Source organism: Ricinus communis, chromosome 8 (genome assembly GCF_019578655.1).
Source record: "Ricinus communis isolate WT05 ecotype wild-type chromosome 8, ASM1957865v1, whole genome shotgun sequence".
Classification (NCBI taxonomy): domain Eukaryota; kingdom Viridiplantae; phylum Streptophyta; class Magnoliopsida; order Malpighiales; family Euphorbiaceae; genus Ricinus; species Ricinus communis.
In genome coordinates, this window is record NC_063263.1 from 12,400,660 (window position 1) to 12,420,111 (window position 19,452).

A 19,452-nucleotide genomic window follows, 5' to 3' on the forward strand; every position below is an offset into this window, starting at 1 on the left:
TTAAATCTTTAGCGGTTGGATCAATTTTCTTTCATGAGAATTTGACCTGAGAAAATTGAGGTGATGATAAGATTTATACCTGATAAAAAAAATGATATGATTTTGCTTTTCAATTAAGACAAAACAAATATAAAGTAGACTCGATTTCCACAAGCAGAAAATTCAAAAACTGGGGACTACCACAGCTGTTTAGTATTAATTATCTTAAAGTTAACAGCCATCAGCAACTCAATTTTTCCTGCCTTTATAGCCAGCTAACCTGTCCTGCCTCTTCTAAGCCAAAATGGAGTTTCACAACCACAGGTCACCTCTTCTTGTTTATCTTCAATTAGTTATTTTCTTCTTTATCAATGTCCCCTGGCTGCAAGCTAACGCTTCAGGAAATGAGACTGATCGGCTTGCTTTATTGAAATTCAAGCAAGGGATAAGCAGTGATCCTCATGGAATCTTCAATTCCTGGAATGATTCTTTACACTTTTGCAAGTGGTATGGAATCACATGCGGTCGCCGCCATCAAAGAGTCACATCCTTGGATTTAAAAGGGCAGAATTTGATTGGATCCATATCACCACACATTGGCAATTTGAGTTTTCTCAGGACTCTTGATCTTGAAAACAACAGTTTTCATGATCATATTCCGCAAGAAGTTGGTAAGCTCTTCAGACTGCAGTATTTTCTTCTCAACAACAACACACTACAAGGGGAAGTTCCGAGCAACTTAAGTCGCTGCTCCCAGCTCAGGATAATTGATTTACTGTTTAATGAAGTTGAGGGAAAAATCCCTGCAGAGCTTGGCAATTTGGCAAACCTAGAAATGCTTCTTCTTGGTGTAAACAAGATTAGAGGGGAAATTCCAACATCACTTTGCAACCTTTCATCTCTCACCAGATTTTCTGTTACTAGAAATAATTTGGTGGGAACTATTCCAGTTGATATGGGAAGATTAACAAGCTTAACATTTTTCACAGTTGCAGCCAACCATCTATCTGGTATTATCCCTGCATCTCTTTTTAATATCTCTTCAATCATTTTCTTTTCAGCAGCAGCAAACCGACTGAATGGAAGTATACCAGATAATATAGGCCAAACCCTCCCAAATCTTCAACAATTTCACATTGGTGGAAATGAATTCTCTGGTTCGGTCCCAAATTCTTTTTCCAATGCTTCTAATTTGGTAAAGTTTTCTATTTCTATAAACAGATTTGAGGGACAAGTTCCAAGGTTTGGAAATCATCAAAATCTTTTGTGGCTAGAGGTTTCCCAGAATAATTTAGGGAACAACTCAGCAAATGACTTGGAATTTCTTACATCTTTAAAAAACTGTAGCAATTTGGAAATCTTGGATGTTGGTTATAATAATTTTGGAGGCTTTTTACCAAATTCTATAGCCAATTTATCAGTTCAGCTTAATGGTTTGTATTTTGGCGGTAATCAAATCACTGGAATTATTCCAGAAGCATTAGAAAGTCTTATCAACTTAATGGATTTAGGCATGGAGGATAACTTTTTTACTGGTGTCATTCCATCATATTTTGGCAAGTTTCAAAAGCTTCAACGATTGCTTTTATGGCACAACAGATTGTCAGGTCGAATTCCATCTTCCTTCGGCAACCTCACCCAATTGTCTGTACTTATTTTGTCACAGAACAACTTTGATGGAAGCATTCCTTTAAGCATTGGAAACTGCAGGAGTTTGAATGTCCTAAACCTTGCGCGAAATAACCTCAACGGGGCAATACCTCAAGAGCTTACAGGCATTTCTTCCTTGTCAATATTACTAAATTTAGCGCATAACTCCTTTACAGGCAATCTACCAGTAGAAGTAGGGAAACTTGGAAATGTAAATACTCTGGATGTTGCAGAAAACAAACTTTCAGGTGAAATACCTACAACCATTGGAGATTGTTTGGGCCTGGAATATCTTTATATGGCAGGAAATTCGTTTCAAGGTACCATCCCTTCATCTTTAGCTTCTTTGAGAGGCCTTCAAGAATTAGACCTTTCGCGGAACAATTTGAGAGGAGAAATTCCAAAAGACTTGCAGAATCTTCGTTTTCTGCTATATTTGAATTTATCTTTCAACAATCTTGAGGGTCAGGTTCCAACAAAAGGCGTCTTCACAAATGCAAGTGCATTGTCACTCATTGGTAATACTAACCTTTGCGGTGGTGTGCCGGAACTTAGTCTACCAAAATGCCCTGTGAAGAAGAAAGGAAATCCTCATCATGCTTTAAAACTAGGGGTCATAATTTCCTTCTTGGTTCTGTTTGTTCTGTTGGTGTTAGTCTTTCTTTTTGCTTACCGACACAGAAAATCTAAAAAAAGCACTTCTTCTACACCCTTAATGACGGATCAGAACATAAGGGTCTCCTACCACGATCTTCATCTGGCAACAAATGGATTCTCTTCCGTCAATTTAATTGGATCTGGAAGCTTTGGTTCTGTATACAAAGGATTTATCAATCAAATGGAAAGTCCAGTAGCCATCAAGGTGCTAAAACTTCAACAAAAAGGTGCTTCCAAGAGCTTCATGGCAGAATGCAACGCATTAAGGAATGTACGGCATCGAAATCTTGTCAAGCTATTAACATATTGCTCCAGCTTGGATTACAAACAAAATGAATTCAAAGCTCTAATTTTTGAATTCATGGAAAATGGAAGTCTAGAGAATTGGTTGCATCACAACAATAACGACAGCAACAGTCAGCCCAAAAATTACTTGAATTTCATCCAAAGATTGAATATTGCAGTTGATGTGGCGTCAGTATTGCATTATCTTCATGACCTGTGTGAAAGTCCCATCATTCATTGTGACTTAAAGCCGAGCAATGTTCTTCTGGATGAAGACATGATCGCTCATGTCAGCGATTTTGGTTTGGCTAGGCTGTTCTTGACCACCGCCGCCGGTGATTTATCTCAGGGTCAAAGCAGCTCAACAACTGGAATAAAAGGGACTTTTGGATATGCTCCTCCCGGTAACAACTCTTTACTCTTGAACTCTGATGGGAGTTCGTAATATTAACCTCAGTATGTCGTAGACGACTCTACTGGCGCTTATTTCATTCGAAAAATTTGCACTCGTTATTAAGCGAACTGAATGAAACTATAAATTGATAGTCCTTCTTAATACATTAACTAAAAGTATATTGTCAAAAACAAAATGCAGAATATGCAATGGGTAGTGCAGCATCAAAAGAGGGAGATGTGTACAGCTACGGGATCCTTCTGCTAGAGATGTTTTCAGGAAAGAGGCCAACCGATAAAATGTTTGAAGACGGTTTGAATCTCCACAACTTTGTGAAGAATGCATTACCAAAAGGAGTGGAGCAGATCATGGACCAATCCCTTCTGCCGACTGATATTGAAGGAACATCAGGAGATGAAAAGGAAGACAACAGCAAGGGAAATTTCAGACAAACGAGAGCTAACGATCAGCTGCAGAAAGGGTTGCTTTCAGTATTCGAAGTTGGAATAGCTTGTTCAAGAGAATCACCAAAAGAAAGAACGAATATGAGAGATGTCTCTAAAGAATTACATTTGATGAAAAGTGCTTTTGTTGGAGTCCGGATTTATGGATAGAGAATTTACTAGAATAGCGCAAATTGATTGGCAAATACAGGTACAGTAATTTTAATGGAGGTTCTTGAAGGAATCAGATATCCATTAGCGTAAGGCTTTAAGCTTGTTATGTACAAATAATAATAGCGAAAGATATAAACAGTAAATATGTCAGAATAAGACAAATAAGGCATGGTAACGAGATTTTGCAATGTCTGGTACTCATATTATTCTACTTCGGAAACAAATTTAATCTGCGGAAAGTTGAGCAAGTTAATTTTTAAGGAAAGGTTGTTTATATACTTTTCAGACTTGATTTTTAAAAAGATTAATTACTAATTAGATTTTTAATTTTATATTCTTAATAATCTTATTTAATTATTTCAGAATTTTAAAATAAATATTCATATTTTAATTTATTCTTAAAAATTATAATTTGATGATAATTTTTAAAATTTAACATTAAAAGAAATGATTCGGAAAGTCGATTATACTTATAAAAAAATAATAATTATGAATCAATAAAATTGAATTGTCCTTAACTTAATATTATGAGTATTAAAAGTCTCATATATGTGTATTATTTCATGCATCTTAAGTCTAAATATAATAAATTTATTGTTAAATTACTATCTTTTTTTAAGTAGAATTGATTTATTATATTATTTTTCTCGTTGTAAAATTTTAAAAATTATTATTAAGAGATATTTTTAAAAATAAATTAAAAATATGAATATCTAATTCAAATTAAAATAATTAGATAAAATTATTAAAATATAAAATTTAAGATTTAATCAATAGTTAAATCTTTTTAAAAATAATATTTTATTTTTAAAATATTAGATGCAAGTCAACAAAAAAAAAAGAACTATTTCAAAAATCTCTTGTATTGTATAAATATTCCTTTAAAAGATATTATTTTTAATTTTTGTTAAAAATATAATGCCGTTGTTTTTTTATTTTTATTTAATTATTTTACTAAAAAATTTATAAAAATAATCAAAACTATAGTCCTTTTCGTACTCTTAATATTTTTATATAGTAAAATGAAAAAAATTATCCTGTTATAAAAATTTTAAAAAATAACATTTTTGTTATTTTTTCAATAAAAAAAGGCTAAACACAACGACGCCGCATGGAAGAAGGCCCAAAACATTTGCTCCTTTCGTTTCGGCATCCAAGCGCCCCTTGGTGAAGGTGCAGACATAACAATCACATAGCGGAAGCGGCTCCATACTCCATAGCTGAAGAGTAGCAGCAGCAAAGATAAAAGGAGAGATGTTAGGGGCATTTTGGGGAACAAGGGTAATGGAGATAGTGAAGAAGCATGATTCTGGAGGCTTAGTATGGAAAAGAATAAAACTCACTACTACCCGTAAAGCCAATGCTAAGAAGCGTCTCCTCAGAGTTTGGCAGGTCTCTTTCTCTTTCTAAATCAAATTTTATCGCTTCTTATGTATACCCTTTTTGTTATTTTTACAATTTATGTGTTAAAAGATTGAATCTTTACTGATCTTATGCTAGGGTTCGATTTCGACGGGTATTGGTTTGTTTTGAAAAGCTCAATTGAAGAGCTTCGATTAAAATCTACTTATTTATTACAATTTGAGATAGTAATGTTAACCTTCAATTGCTGGAAATCGTTTCTTTCTTTAACAATTTATTTCATGGAAAATTATTTTTAGCTACTGAGACAAAAAGAATTTGGTTGATGAAGCTTCTGCATCTTTTCAAATTTTTATACTTCGTTAGAAAAATTATGTTTGAAGGGAAATGTTCCTCTAGAAGGGTATCTTGTCTTCTTTTTGGCAAACCTTGGTGAAGCTTCGATTAGCAATTATATTAGTTCTCCTGAAGGGGGAGGGTGCTGCAATGTGGATTTTGTTGTCAAGTTAAATGTATTTCTCTGTATATTCTGATTTATGGTGTAAAATGGTGATGGTTAGTCATAAATTAGAGATTCAGAACATTGTTGAATTGATATCCAGCTTTTTAGGCATGGGGAGCATAGATGGAGTTTGTTTTTGAGATCCCATTTTAGGAGAAGCCTTGTAGGTTCTGAAAGATTTTCCTTTTCCTTCCTAGCATGGCTAAATATGTAGTAAAATTGCTTGATGAAAGTTCTAGTTTTACGTTCATGTCTGCTTAGTGGATATTTTTCCCATCTTTTGTCGCTCATTTCTCTTCATTTCTTATATCCGGAAAAACTGAATTATAGATGCTTAAGAAAAAAATTAGGTGGTGACTTGAGAGAGAATGTTGACTATTCATATTCACCAGTTCGTGCTTTTGACAATGGTTACTCAATTGCGGGTTTGCCTAGGAAGTTGCATGTTCGATTAAGAAGAAGTTGCGGGCTAGGGGTTATACAAGCTGATAAAGATAAATAGTAATTCTTCAAGTAGTCGCTATATTTTGGCTGTTGAAGAGATAGAAGGAGAAGGGTTTAGGGGCTAAAACCTTCATCTGTCCTTATATCTTGATGGATGTAGAAGAGGTAAATTTTTGGATGCTTACACTGTTTCTTTTACTTCTTGGACTCCTTGAACTTTGTCTTAGCTGTTTGGTTCACAAGTTTCACCAATCTTGGTGCTCGTTAATGAATTATATTTACTAAAAAAGGGTTATTTGTGAAGGAATAGAGTTTCAAAAGGGACCCTGTGTACAAGGTATTGGTTCTGCTTTCTTATTTTCACATTTTATGTGTCTTGATAATGTTTATCAATGAAAATGAAAAAGCCATATACCCATGGAGTAGAAGAGCCAAAATCTTCAAGCAATTAAAATGTGGCTAACTGCAAGTTTTTCATAACTAAGTTGAGTGTATTATAGAAAAGTGGATAAGAAGCTATATTGAAATGCTTTATTATTCTAATCTCGAAATAAAATATTGCTGATGTTGCTTCTGTGTCCTCAAAATTTAGAAGTATGACTCCCTTATTTAGCTATGTGTCTTTAATTATCTTCCTTTCATGAATTTTTTTTCCTCAAACTCAAGGTTTATTAGTTTTGTTAATGTTTTGCTTATTTCCAAGTATAGGTATAAAAGATTGATTCCTGACCTTTTCAAGAACCTTTTTGTTTTCAACTGTTGTAGCTCTGCATTATTTTGGATAGACAAAATCAGCAGCATCACACTTAAATTAACATACTTAATTTAAATGTTTATGGGTGTTTATTAATCTTTCTATTATTTTTTGGAAGTGTTATTTCATATCTTGTCTTCATTCTTCTATAACTCTTACAGAATGAAGCTGTCTTGAAGGCCTGTGCTGAACCACCACCCTCAAAAACTTCTGCATTGTCTGATGCTACTGGAGTTGCTGAAAAAGATGGCCTTAGCACCCAAACTTAACTTGCAAAATTAGCTGAGAACAAGTCTGAAGGATGTCTTATTTTTGCAACATGAAACCAGATTTGTGCCCGTGTTTGTCCAGGACTATTCAGTTTAGGCTCTATTTTAAGTTGTCTCTCACTCAAGTAGAAAAGGGTTCATACATTCAATACAAATCGATATTAGTCTTTGCATATTGGTGTTCAGGAGATTAGCTTTATGCTGTTTGATTACTCAGTATTTCTTTTAGAGCATTTTTCATTTTTCTTTAAATCAAAACAAAGCTGTTCAGGAGATTATGTAATCATGAGTTTGTAGAAGTAGTTGAAAGAAAGGGCACGCTGTGTTTTCTTGTTTATTGTCCAAAATTGACAATAATATGAAATGGCATTACTTTGTAGTCATAATGCTCGAGGAATATGGCATGAATAAAATGGGGAACATCATACGGCTTCTAATCTGTAAATGTGAACTCCCCTATTCTATAGATGATTCCAAGATAGTTTTCCTGACTCTCACAACGACACTTTCCTTTAAAAAAAAGCTGGTAACGACAACATTTTCCGTATATATCTTGAGATTGTTGGTTGTAGATTGGATATTGCATAATAAATAAATAAATAAATAAAAGCTGCGACTAGACGTAGCTGTTATATTCAAATTTTAGTGATAATTATTCCCTGTCTGAGCTGTGGTGGGCCAGGCATGCAAATGCAAGTTTAGCAGGGTTTCAGGTATATTTTTCTTTCATTAATTTGTTCCTAGTTATAATAAGGTTGTAAAACTGCCCCGCTGGTTATACCGTTTCATTTGCAGCATAAGAATCATTTTAGACCCACAAACATGCCTTAAGTCATTTGAGCTTGGAACTCTTGACTTTCGTTTCATAATTCATACTATTTAGAGTCCTCTTTCATCATCCTTTCACAGGATATGAAATTAACAATTTTATGATTTGCAAGGACATAATCCCATTGTGTCATAACAAAAACCAATTCTATTTTTCGGATGCTACAGTAAGATTTCTTGCAATGATTGATCAGATAAGGAGAAAAAATAATAGCTACAAATAATTATTCTCATACATGAATTAGTTATGGCCTACCACAGATGACTATTGCCCCACTTGATTGACAAAAAAGACTTTATACAGAGCTATTAAAGTCAGCAATGTACACTGCAATATACCCATTTTGTATTTCCTCTTTCTTTTTTTAAATTAAAAAAAAAAAAGGAAAAAGAAAGAAAACCTGTGTTTGTTTCTAAATATACAAGTAACGTGAAGAATTTTGATTGCTTTGATAAGCAGATGATTCTAAAACCTCAATTACAAGTAACCTTTGGTCGGCAGTTTCCTACTCTTACTTCCGCCAATTCCAATTCCACCACAAACAGACCCTGTTGCTGCTGCCTACTGACTTTTGATGTTCACTCAGCTTACTGAAATTCCCTGACAAAATCATACCATGGAAACATTGATTCTACTTTACAAAAAAAATGAGACCTACTTTATGATACTTTAGGTGCAGAATCATATCTACTACTACTACATTTACACTAAAGTTGATATTCTGCTAGATTTGATTTTTCATGATTACAAATTTATCAATTTTTAGCAGCATTTCAACTTCTTTCTTTTTCCTGTGGAAAAAAAATACAGTTATTTTTCATTTTCTTTGTGTAGGTTATCTATCACTTCATGAATGTATGATGATGCTCCTTTCAGCACCAAATTTTGGTGGCAATTTTCTTAGAGGTTTGAAAAGATTGATTATTCTTATCAATAATTTTGATCAATTCAATAATTGAAACTGCTATAATTAGTCATATAATTCCTTCAGATTATCTTAATTTGCATTCTTGTGAGTGTACATTACATGTGGGTACACATGTGAAGTGTCTTTGACACCCCCCAAAACTTTATTTTAGGGTCCCAAATTCCACCAACAAATTAGATGCTCTCTTTTGGAGATCATACGCCTGTTATAATCTAATCAAATGTTCTTCTTTCTTTCAATATTTAACTAGTTTGATCCCATATTCTCCCTACTCGTACAAGGGCTGTTCTCCTCCAGTGAATTTTTTTTTTCTTTGTTTGTTTTTACTTTCCCATGTTCTCTTGTATGAAAGGGTACATGGGCAAGCATGAAATGAGGTTGGGAAGAATTGTGTGCATTGATTTTGCTCATAGAAATGGAAATTAATGTTCTAAAGGAAACTAGAATAGTATAAGATGCCTTTGTCCTTTGTCTTTTATTGGTTGACACAAAGAATCTTATTCTCATCAACCCATGAGAGGCTGCAGCATCCAAGCCTTAATTTATATAGAAAACTCTCTCCTGTCTTGTTCCCTTTTTAAGCATAAACAAGTTCCATTCTTTATCAGGAGAAGTGTTAGTATTAATTATGTTGGAATCATTTTCAATAAAAATTGGAAAACATGAAGCATTAATTGAAAGAATCCTTTTGGTTTGTTTTTCAAAAAAAAAAAAAAAAACAAAAAAGGAAAATCTTATGGGGTTTAGTGTTGAGAAAAATAATTAAGAAAGAGCTAAAGTCATAAAGATTCCAGTAATGAAATTCTCAAGGAGAGGATATAGTATTAAGTTCTTTCTAATGTTTGCAATATGGACAGGAAAGAAGCCCCATGTGCTGATGTGCAGATGCCCTTTTTCTCACCATAATTTGTTGTTCAAGTAAATATATACATATATATGTGTTTGTGCACAAGGGATCTGCTTTCTCTACAAAGTAGTGGATAGATAATGTACATTTTCTCCCCTTCTTTCCTTGGATGCCTCTCTTTAAAAATGTATTTATTTACACATGTATATCTACTTTGCAGTATCTTTTGCCTCAAAAATCATTTGCCTTTTAATTGGTAACAATAAACTAAAATTTTGTTTATTGAGCAACAATGGGTGCCAACCCGATCTATTCCTTTCCACTGTATCCATGATTGGCTAAGAATATGGTATATTATTTTCTTAAAGAAAGTAGGTAGCACTATATTCATTTCCATGACTTTATTTGCAATTCAACACCAAGATTTCCTAAACCCTTGAAAAAGAATTAAACTGGTTTCAATTTTTTCATTGATATTCGCATATTGTTGCAAGATTAGCTGAATAATATATTTGATACCAATTTTCCTTGCAAGAAATTGAGGTGTTTGTTTCAAGTACTCTTCCTCTTACAAGAATGAAAAGAAAAACTAATGGAGGAACTAGTTTCTTCTTGATCTAACCCATTGGAAGAGACCTCAGTGATGCCACTAGAACATGGCGATGAAGGTTGAGGACCAACATCTGAGCACTCTACCATCGTAAATTCCATGAAACTAGAACTCATCACCTCACTGCAGGTGCTTGAGGACTTGGAAATTGTCCCTTGTTTTTTAGATCTCCTTTTCTTCTGAAATACGCGGTAGACTACCCAATCTCCTAAGTTCAACTTAAATACCTGCACATATTCCAAAGTTTCAAGATCAAATCCATTAGGTCTTGAAGTAAAAATAATTAATCACTTTGATTATTGTTTATACTACATAAGATTAACTGTTTTATATTATACCTGGGATGTGTTGAGGAGCGTTCCTGAGCCAACAAGGCGATATTCATGCATGATCCATTGAGTTTTAGACTCATTAGGATTTTTCCCTTCACAGAAAAGGAAAGTTTTTCTCAATCCAACTATATGATTGCCAAAAGAAGCTATGATTGGCCTGCCTTTGCCTGTAGGTTTCCAGTAACCAGAACCAGCAGCTCTTCTGTTTCTGTTTTCACTTTCATTTCCAAGTTTTCTACTAAAGAAATACCTCTTTTCCTTCAAATCACCTAGAACAGCAAAAGAGTATATGACATCACAAGATTACGATATGAATTGAAAAGCTTGTAGTAGATATAATGTGACTAGCTAGGTGTACCGTATCATGTGTTTATACTTGTATGTATATATATTCTTTTTTATTGAACGAAGCTAATAGTAGGAGAAACCCTAACAAATAATGAAGAGATTCAAGAAAGCAACAGGTTGTGGGATAAACCTGGCAAGTTCCAAGGATCAGTTTGGAATACATCAAGCTCCGGAATAACAGAAGCAGGCAATGGAAAGCCAAAGACTTTACGTCTCAAGTAATGAACAACGAGCTCTTCATCAGTAGGATGAAACCTATACCCAATAGGCAATTTCATCCCTCCATTGGCTACAAGATTTGACTTCTCCATTTTCTTTTCTCCTGCACCTTATGATTAACTAATGATGAGCTCTGAAAGAATCAAGTTCTGAGTTATATATAAAAGAAATAGCTTCTGAACCTTGTTAAACTTAACAAGGTTGAGCTCAATGGAGAAGAAACTAAAAACCCATGTAGTAGGAAAGGAAACAAAAATAAATTGGACGAGAAGTGAACCCAAAAAGAAAGCAAAGGAAGAGCGGAGAGCTGTATTTGTTGGGTTTGAGAGAGGAAGGAAAGACAAAAGTTAGTGTATATATATAGAGATAGAAAGCTGAGAAATTCCAAAGTTGTTTCCTTGTTTGACTTGAAAAAACCCATTGCTTTGCTTTGGTTTGACGGGTCATCTGCATTATTTAATTAGAAACAAACGTGTATAATTAAATTAGATATCATCAGGACTCCTAAAAGAAAACCAGAGAGGTTTTTACATTGGAAGGAGAAGGATGAAGTATGAAGGACCACACATTCCTGTACTTTCGGTCAATTGGCACGCGCTTTTTTACTGTGTTTAAACCCCACGTGTATTGCTTGCCGATATTGGAACATGAAACCTCAAAGCAATTGTCTTTGCAATATTAGTTTTGTCTTCTTTAATTATATTTATTGATCAAATAAATCTATCTATTTTTTGGACAAAAACAAATATTTATCTCATTCCAACTTTAACTTTTAGGATAAAACTCGCTGCTCCAATTTCATAGGAATACATATTTTGTTTCTTTGAGTTGGATGAAGTCTCTACCTTAACTTAAATTTCTCTTTTATTAACTTAAATTTCAAGATTGGGATGACTAAATTATGAGTAAATTAAAAACGATTCTCACTAATGAGTCGGATTATGAATTGTTGTTGAGTGTTTAAATATTTAATTTTTTAATTTTTTATAAATTACTTTTTTATAATATTTTAATGTGTTTAAATATTAAAAGGAACATACATATAAATAAAGGTATGAAGATGTCAATAGATTTTAATTTCATTTTCATAAAGTAAATAGAAAAATTTGTATATTAGTAAGAAGGAAGAAGTTGTGTTAAGTGTTAACTAATCAGCAATCACTTTCACATTGCTGTGCCGTCTATAAATTGTGCTTTAAAATGTTTCAGTCCGCACTCGATTCATTATAAAACCAAAGATGAAAACACAAGCAACCGAACACAAAATGACCCTGTATGTTAATTATTTAAAAATTACCAGAAAACAAAAAAGATTAAAGAAGAAGCATTCAAATTGGAAAGAAAAAAAAAAGGATAAGGACTTGATAATAGTATAGGTAATTAAACATGAGTCGGCTAACAAAATTAATGATTAATTTCACCCTTACCAAGACACAATCAATTTTTCTTCAACTCTTTTGCCTCCCACTATATTTTCTTTATGTTGGTATCACCAGGATCCCAACTTGCTATGCCAAAGTTACTTTCTCTAATTATTATTATTATAAACTTTACATTACAATGTCCACATTTATTTATTTGATGAAGTAATGTTTATGATGATCAGTACTCATTTTTTCATTTATTTTTCATTCAATTAATCGAATATGCCAAGTTAATTGTGCCAAGGATTAGCTTGGAAAGATATCCTGTAAATAACCCAATGCAGTCAGTGAGCTACAGGGTTTTGGTCCCCGATAATGCTCTGACAGTTAAATTAAAACTCTGTGATGATTTACGCAAAATAACAGTAAGGTAAAACTAAAATAATCAATTGTGCAGTAATTGAAGGGTTTTACACCTTACCATTAAGGTGGTGACTTGAAAAGGAACTAAATAAATTTTCAACTCAGTAATTCTGTTATAATTTTCTATTTATTAAATATATATAACTATTTTAGAGTCTGATGACATCATAATAGGAATTTGAGTAGAGACTTTTGAAATAAAATCTCGATATTTTGATTTTATTCTATCTTTGTTCTATTGTTTGTCATTTTTGAATATCATGATCTTTGAATATAGTAATATAAAGTCTTAATATGTGAGCAAGATATTTATAAATTTAAAAATTTTAAATGGTTATATATTAGCCTTAATTTTTTTTAAATCTCTACGAGTTTATAAGATATTTTACAGTTTAATTCACTTATACTATTGAGTCATTCGTTCGTAAACTCATAATTAATTTATATATGATTATTATTTGATTTTTCACTTTAAATTTGATATTATTAATGAAATCTATTTTCTTGAAATTATTCTATTTTGAAACATATATAGAATATACGTATATTTTCTTTGCAATTTTCTAGGAAGACATTCTAAGGTTATTTACTCACCATTTGATTAATAAAGACCAAACTAACGGTCAAAAATTTATAGCACTGCTCGCATGGAAAAAAGAATAAATTGAAAGAAAAATCAATTGTTAAGACCTTATGACAGAGTTTCTTCATCGTTGTCTCCTTGATTTGGGTTTGCCAATGACAGAGACTAAACTCCTCTTTCTTTGTCTTTGTCTTTATCTTTTTCTTTTATTTTAAATGTCTGTAATAATATTCATAAAAACTTGTAAATGAAGGTATTGCCGACAGCATGTTTATTTTCAAAGACTTATTTTTGGTGGTAAATTCGCATTCGAATGCTATATATTCAGATATCAAAAGGGAAATTCAATAATGTTAATAAAATACAATTTAAATATAAAAAAAAATATTATAGGACCATCGAAAAGTTAGTCAATTCCAGAATTTAAATATCATCAATCTCAAAAAAAAAAAGTCAATTATTTCAGTTTAAATTAAGATTTTGGATTCAATTGGTTTTTTAGTTAATTAACCAAAAGAGTGTAATTTCATTTCTAAAACAAGTCTATAATATAAAATTCTATGTTTATTTTGTAATTTAATGCTATAACATAGAGTTGGTATTGAAGTGTTTGAAGGGTTATACATATATAACAGAAAGGAAAAAAGACTTAATTAAACCATTTGTAAAATAGTCTTCTTTGATTCCATTGATTTTGTATCTATAATACTAACTAGACAAACTGTCTACTCTTTTTTAAAATTATAATTTCAGTTCAATAATAAGTCTTTGAACAAGAACTATATATATATATATATATATATGATTGAACCCTAAAACTTGTCTTATGGTTTACGCTTTAATTTTGGAATTTAAGTGGCTAATGATTTAGTTAAATCATCCTCACAATTTGACCTTTATTAACTTCAATTAAACATATGTCTTCATAACTACCCGTCCATTACTTTTGATCTTGACATATGTAATATTGCACTATTTTAGATGGGTGAGGTTTAAAACTTAACTCATATGGGTTAATTAATTTATAAACAATTTGTGTTTGCCAAAATGACACCATAAATTAGATTTCCTTTTCCTTAGGAAAAGAAAGAAGGAAAGAAGAATATATGGGCACTTTTTTTCCCACCAAATTAAACATGTATTTTGAATATTTAAGTTGGTATTTTCTTATTAAATCAAAAGGAAAGATAAATTATTGTACCAGTTGGAAATTTGTTGGACATTCACTGATTTGACACATTTAATTTTCTTTGTTTTAGTATCCTAATTGGCTGACACATGTCTAAATTTCAAAAGTAATTAACTTTCATCCTAAAAGTATGAGTCAAGAAAAATGAAATGAAAAGTAGTGGTCATATATATAAATATATGCACACACATACAGCCCCTCAAAGCTCATTTGCAAGTCGACAATGACAATGATATCCATGATTATTACATAGAAACTCTATACAAGAAAAACAGATTAATTAACATAAAATTGCATCTTCATGCACTTAAGCTTTTTGGCAATTACAAAATTAGTTGATTAACAAATGTTTACTTCCAATATCATTGACTAAAAATGTTGTAATTGAATAAGTAGTTTCCTTTATTAATTAACAGTTATATGTTGTAAATTTGGAACTTACATATAATTGAAGATCCAAACATAAAACTGTAAAGAGATATCATATTAGGAATAAGTGCTACGGTTTAAATTTAATTCACCTCAAACAAAACGCTAATATTAATATGAATAGCTGCAGTCTTAATTTTTAGCGTTTATTTGTATTTTTCCTTTATAGAAGATTATGAATTTTATTTATTTATTTAAAAAAAGAATACAACTTGGGCAATGATAAAAATAAAAATAAGTACTTAAATTGTAAAAACTTATACTTATATTAAATCAGCGATCAATGTGATTCATGAAGTGGTTATTTTAACCCACAAATTGACTTTTTAATTACTATATGAATTCAGTTATAAAAAAATTAATTTGCAGATTTTTATTATTAACATTTCATATCTATTAAATTCAATGAATGTTTTTATATAAGAATATTTAGTATCTATCACCTCATTAGAAAAGTCCAAAAAAAAAAAACAGCTCTACGGAAGAAGCCTCAAAAGTGAATAAAAAAACACAAAATCTAAAAAATATATTTATTAAATTAAGATAACTTAACATAAACTCAAGAAGAAAAAGAGACCATTGTCAATCTAAAAAAGAATTATTTACCTAAAAGATTTGGTAAAAGACAATAAGAAAAAGAGAGAGAGAGAGAGAGAGAGAGAGAGAGAGAGAAGAGGTTAGAATTTTGTTTATGATGAATATAATTCACTTGTAATTTTGAATTACTGGACTTCCAAACACCACTCTAACCATTGGAAAGTCATCACAAGTTCTAATGCTAATTATCCATCTAATTAAGTCCTTAACTATCCAATGTAATAAGACGACCCACCTGAAATTAAACAAGTAACTTAAGAATTTAACTCATATTAGCAAGTGATTCAAGTTCAAACCAAACCACACAAGAAACATATATTTCCTTTTCTGTTAATTTAAATCTCTGAATTAGCTTTTCTATACATTATTGATTTCAATTATATAAAGAGAGATAAAATATATATGAACATGTAAAATTCAACTTATCAGGCAATTTCAGGAGAACAAACTCACTTGTTAATATAAACTCTACTAGTTCAAGGATGTAGTGGGAGTTTCTATAGCCCTAACCATCATTATAATAATAATAATAATAATAATAATAATAATAAGTTTTCTTCACTTTGAAGAGTGTGGAACTTTTGAAGAACACAAAAGCTTTTGGTGGGTGTGTGTCTGAAAACAATTTCTTTTAAGTGTTGAAGTTATAAATCTGCAGGATATATGCATACATATATTATATAGCCGTTAAATAAAATAAATTTAAATATATGGGATGTAAGGTTGCGTTGTCCTTGAAGTTGACAAATGCATCACGAGATTCGTTATAATGGAGGGCCACGATTCAAATTTTATTATATTATCATTATATCATCTTATCTTTTTGTACATTCATTTCAATATTCCATTTATTTTGTCCTTCTTGCACATAATTAATCTCTTTGATTTAATTCTATGATAATGTGTAGGATGGATGTTCTGCTTTTTAAGCTTTTTCTTGGGAGGACAAACTTTGGTTCTATTCACTTGGGAAGTGAATGCCTCATTTCAATGGAATAATATTTATTACTGCATCAATAGTCAACTATATATAACTACTTAGCTAAACTTAGGGTTTTGTTAACAATCATCAAAAGCTGATTGTTAATAAGCTTTATGTTTTGGTTAATTTGTTCCTTGTTGAGATTGGCAAGAAGGGAAGGTGGGTTTGAGGTGCAAACCTTCCCGCCCATCAAGTGATAGCTTTTGCTCCATTGATGGATATGAACTGCCATGTAAGCCATAGAATTCTAAAAGGATAGATGCATAATTTGTAAGCAACCCAATTTAAATATAATTTCTTTTGATGTTAAATATTTTATTAATATTTATTCCAATTCTTATTTCTTGACATGACATATAATACCTTTAAAAAAAGCTGTTTTTTTAACTTTTTTTAATTAAAATATTAAAATTTCAACATTGTATCAGATGAATAAAAATTAAAATGAATATTAATGGGTTTTTTTTCTTATAATATTAAAAGTCCATTTTTCCTAAAAGAAAAGGGGCAATTGCCCCCTTCTTTTATGAGTGGCTTTGCCCCCAAGCGGTGGCTATGACAATTAAACTTGAACACTTAAAAACGAGAAAAAGAGAAAGTCCCTTAATCATTTGGATTCTGACCTTTAAAGTTGAGTCTTCCCACTATAAGGAAAACACTATTTTATTATTGACCAAAAATTACCAATCCAATCGGATTAGATATCAGCATTTAATTTTATTACTTCAAATATCATCATCATAATCATATGCATAAAGCAAATAAAGTCAGTAAAATAATGAAATAACATCTTCTTAAGGTCATAAATTTGATATAAATAAATAATAATTTTCATGTGAAGCACAATAGTATTATTAATCTATGATTCATAAATGGAGAAAGATGTTATGGTAAATATAATCTATTCAATAATCTAATTAAAAAAATAGTTTATTAATTGTAGTTATTCTCCAGAAAATAGAAAAGATATAAAAGAATTTTTATTTTAAAAAATGAATAATTTTAAAGTAGAAGAACAATGCAGCTCTGTACATATTTATATGTTGTTGACAGAGACAATAAACAAGATTAACAAATGAATAATAAAACTTATATTTTAAGTAATGAATTTCTTCTGTGTATTGATCAAATTTTGAGATTTTCATATATCTAAAACACATTGATATTTTCAATTGCTACTAAAATAATCTCTAAGACTGCAAGGTCTCAAGAAAAAAGAAAAAAAGAAAAAAACAATTTATTAGGACAGTATACTTAACTGCATTTTTGTCAAATATGTCAATTGGACGTTAAGGCTACACTGGTGCAGTTTGTTTCGATACTTGGGCTAATTTTTCATTGCAGAGGACTGGCTGTATCCAGAGGACCTGTTTGGTGCTGTTGGGAAGCCGAAGTTTTTAGCTTCAGCCCACTCAACAACTTCTATCAGCTTCAGGGAGGGGCTTTTGCAAGCTGAGACCATTACTGGGCCTAAAGAATTTCAGATCACCATCACTAGTCCAGTGCAAGTACTTCTATTAGGACTGAGCATGAATCTTGGTGATTCCTGCCCGAATCGAATAACAGTACTAAAAAATACCAGAATTTAAATAATCGAAAGTTTTTATAACCGAATTGAACTGATCCGAATTTTTTTTACTATTACGGTATGACACTAGTTTTTTAGTAAAAACCGTACCATAACCATACTAGAACCGATCCGTCTTGTATTGATCTGGACCAAACCGTATAACTGAATTTTTTATATATATTTATTAATAATTATTTATATTATATAAATAATACATATTAAAAACAACTATAATATTATAAATTACTTTATACTCTATAAAAAAAATATTTTATATTTATCATTTATATAATTCAAGCAATTGTTATCGAAATAAAAAAAAATGATACATATTAAAAATAACTATAATATTATAATATTCTTTATACTCTATAAAAAATATAAGTTATATATATTAATATGTCACATAGTATACTGATACTAGTAATCTAGTATACATACTATAATACTAGATTTAAAGTACTTGAAAACTAAGTATACCATTTATCATGGTGAAGATGAGGCAAGAAATTTGAAAAAAATGGTGAAAACAACTTTAGAGTTGATGGTGGATGAATACAAGATAATTAAGGATCAATTATATATGGGTGAGGTTATAGGGAGCTCACAGAAATCTGCATATGATAGTGGGCCAAGTGATACGGAAACAAAAGAAGAAATTGATGAGTTCTTTTTAGAAGAAGAAGCGCAACAAAATTTGTCTAAGATATCTGAGTTAGATAGGTACTTCGAAGAATTTACAGAAAAATTCACCATTGATTTCGATATTTTAGCGTGGTGGAAGGTGAATTCAGTAAGGTACCCTATCTTGTCCAAGGTTGTACGCTATGTATTGGCTATCTAAGCTTTAACAGTAGCCTCTGAATCTGCATTTAGTACTGGAGGACAAACTCTAGATCAATATAGAAGTTCTTTACTTCCTACAATAGCGGAGGTCCTTATTTGCTGTCAAGATTGGCTTAGAAGTTCAAATAAATTTATCTAACTAGAATAATCAATAGAGGATATTGAAAGCATAGAGTCAGATAACATTTCTTTACGTCTTACATATGTTTGTTTATTGTTGATGTTGTTAAGTTTTATTGATGTAATTTTTTACTTTTATTATAGAAATTATTCAAGATCCTGAGATTTGAGAGTCCCTTATGCCAAGATTAAATGTGGAGTGCTAATTTTGAGGGGAGGTAATAACATTCCTTTGCTAATTTTGGACATGTATTTTAGTGCTACATGTAGTTTGTAAATTTATTTATTTTAATGATTGTCATCTGCAAAATATTTTTATGCTA

General features: G+C 31.1%; 3 protein-coding genes across 3 annotated transcripts; 2 read left to right on the forward strand and 1 right to left on the reverse strand.

Moving 5' to 3' along the window:
- The first annotated feature begins 237 nt into the window (after positions 1-237).
- On the forward strand, positions 238-3,770 carry LOC8285294 (probable LRR receptor-like serine/threonine-protein kinase At3g47570). The gene is made up of 2 exons (XM_015715313.3): positions 238-2,975; positions 3,167-3,770. The coding sequence occupies exons 1-2, from the start codon at positions 284-286 to the stop codon at positions 3,577-3,579; spliced, it is 3,105 nt and encodes a 1,034-aa protein (XP_015570799.2). The 5' UTR covers positions 238-283; the 3' UTR covers positions 3,580-3,770.
- A 906-nt stretch (positions 3,771-4,676) lies between these two features.
- On the forward strand, positions 4,677-7,296 carry LOC8285295. The gene is made up of 2 exons (XM_002512839.4): positions 4,677-4,974; positions 6,806-7,296. Exons 1-2 carry the CDS (start codon positions 4,837-4,839, stop codon positions 6,911-6,913), a joined length of 246 nt encoding a protein of 81 aa, XP_002512885.1. The 5' UTR covers positions 4,677-4,836; the 3' UTR covers positions 6,914-7,296.
- Positions 7,297-9,960: 2,664 nt separating this feature from the next.
- Positions 9,961-11,365, reverse strand: LOC8285296 (NAC domain-containing protein 83). Its single transcript, XM_002512840.4, has 3 exons — positions 10,938-11,365; positions 10,466-10,728; positions 9,961-10,354 (listed from the first exon to the last, which is right to left on the reverse strand). The coding sequence occupies exons 1-3, from the start codon at positions 11,116-11,118 to the stop codon at positions 10,070-10,072; spliced, it is 729 nt and encodes a 242-aa protein (XP_002512886.1). The 5' UTR covers positions 11,119-11,365; the 3' UTR covers positions 9,961-10,069.
- Positions 11,366-19,452: the final 8,087 nt, after the last annotated feature.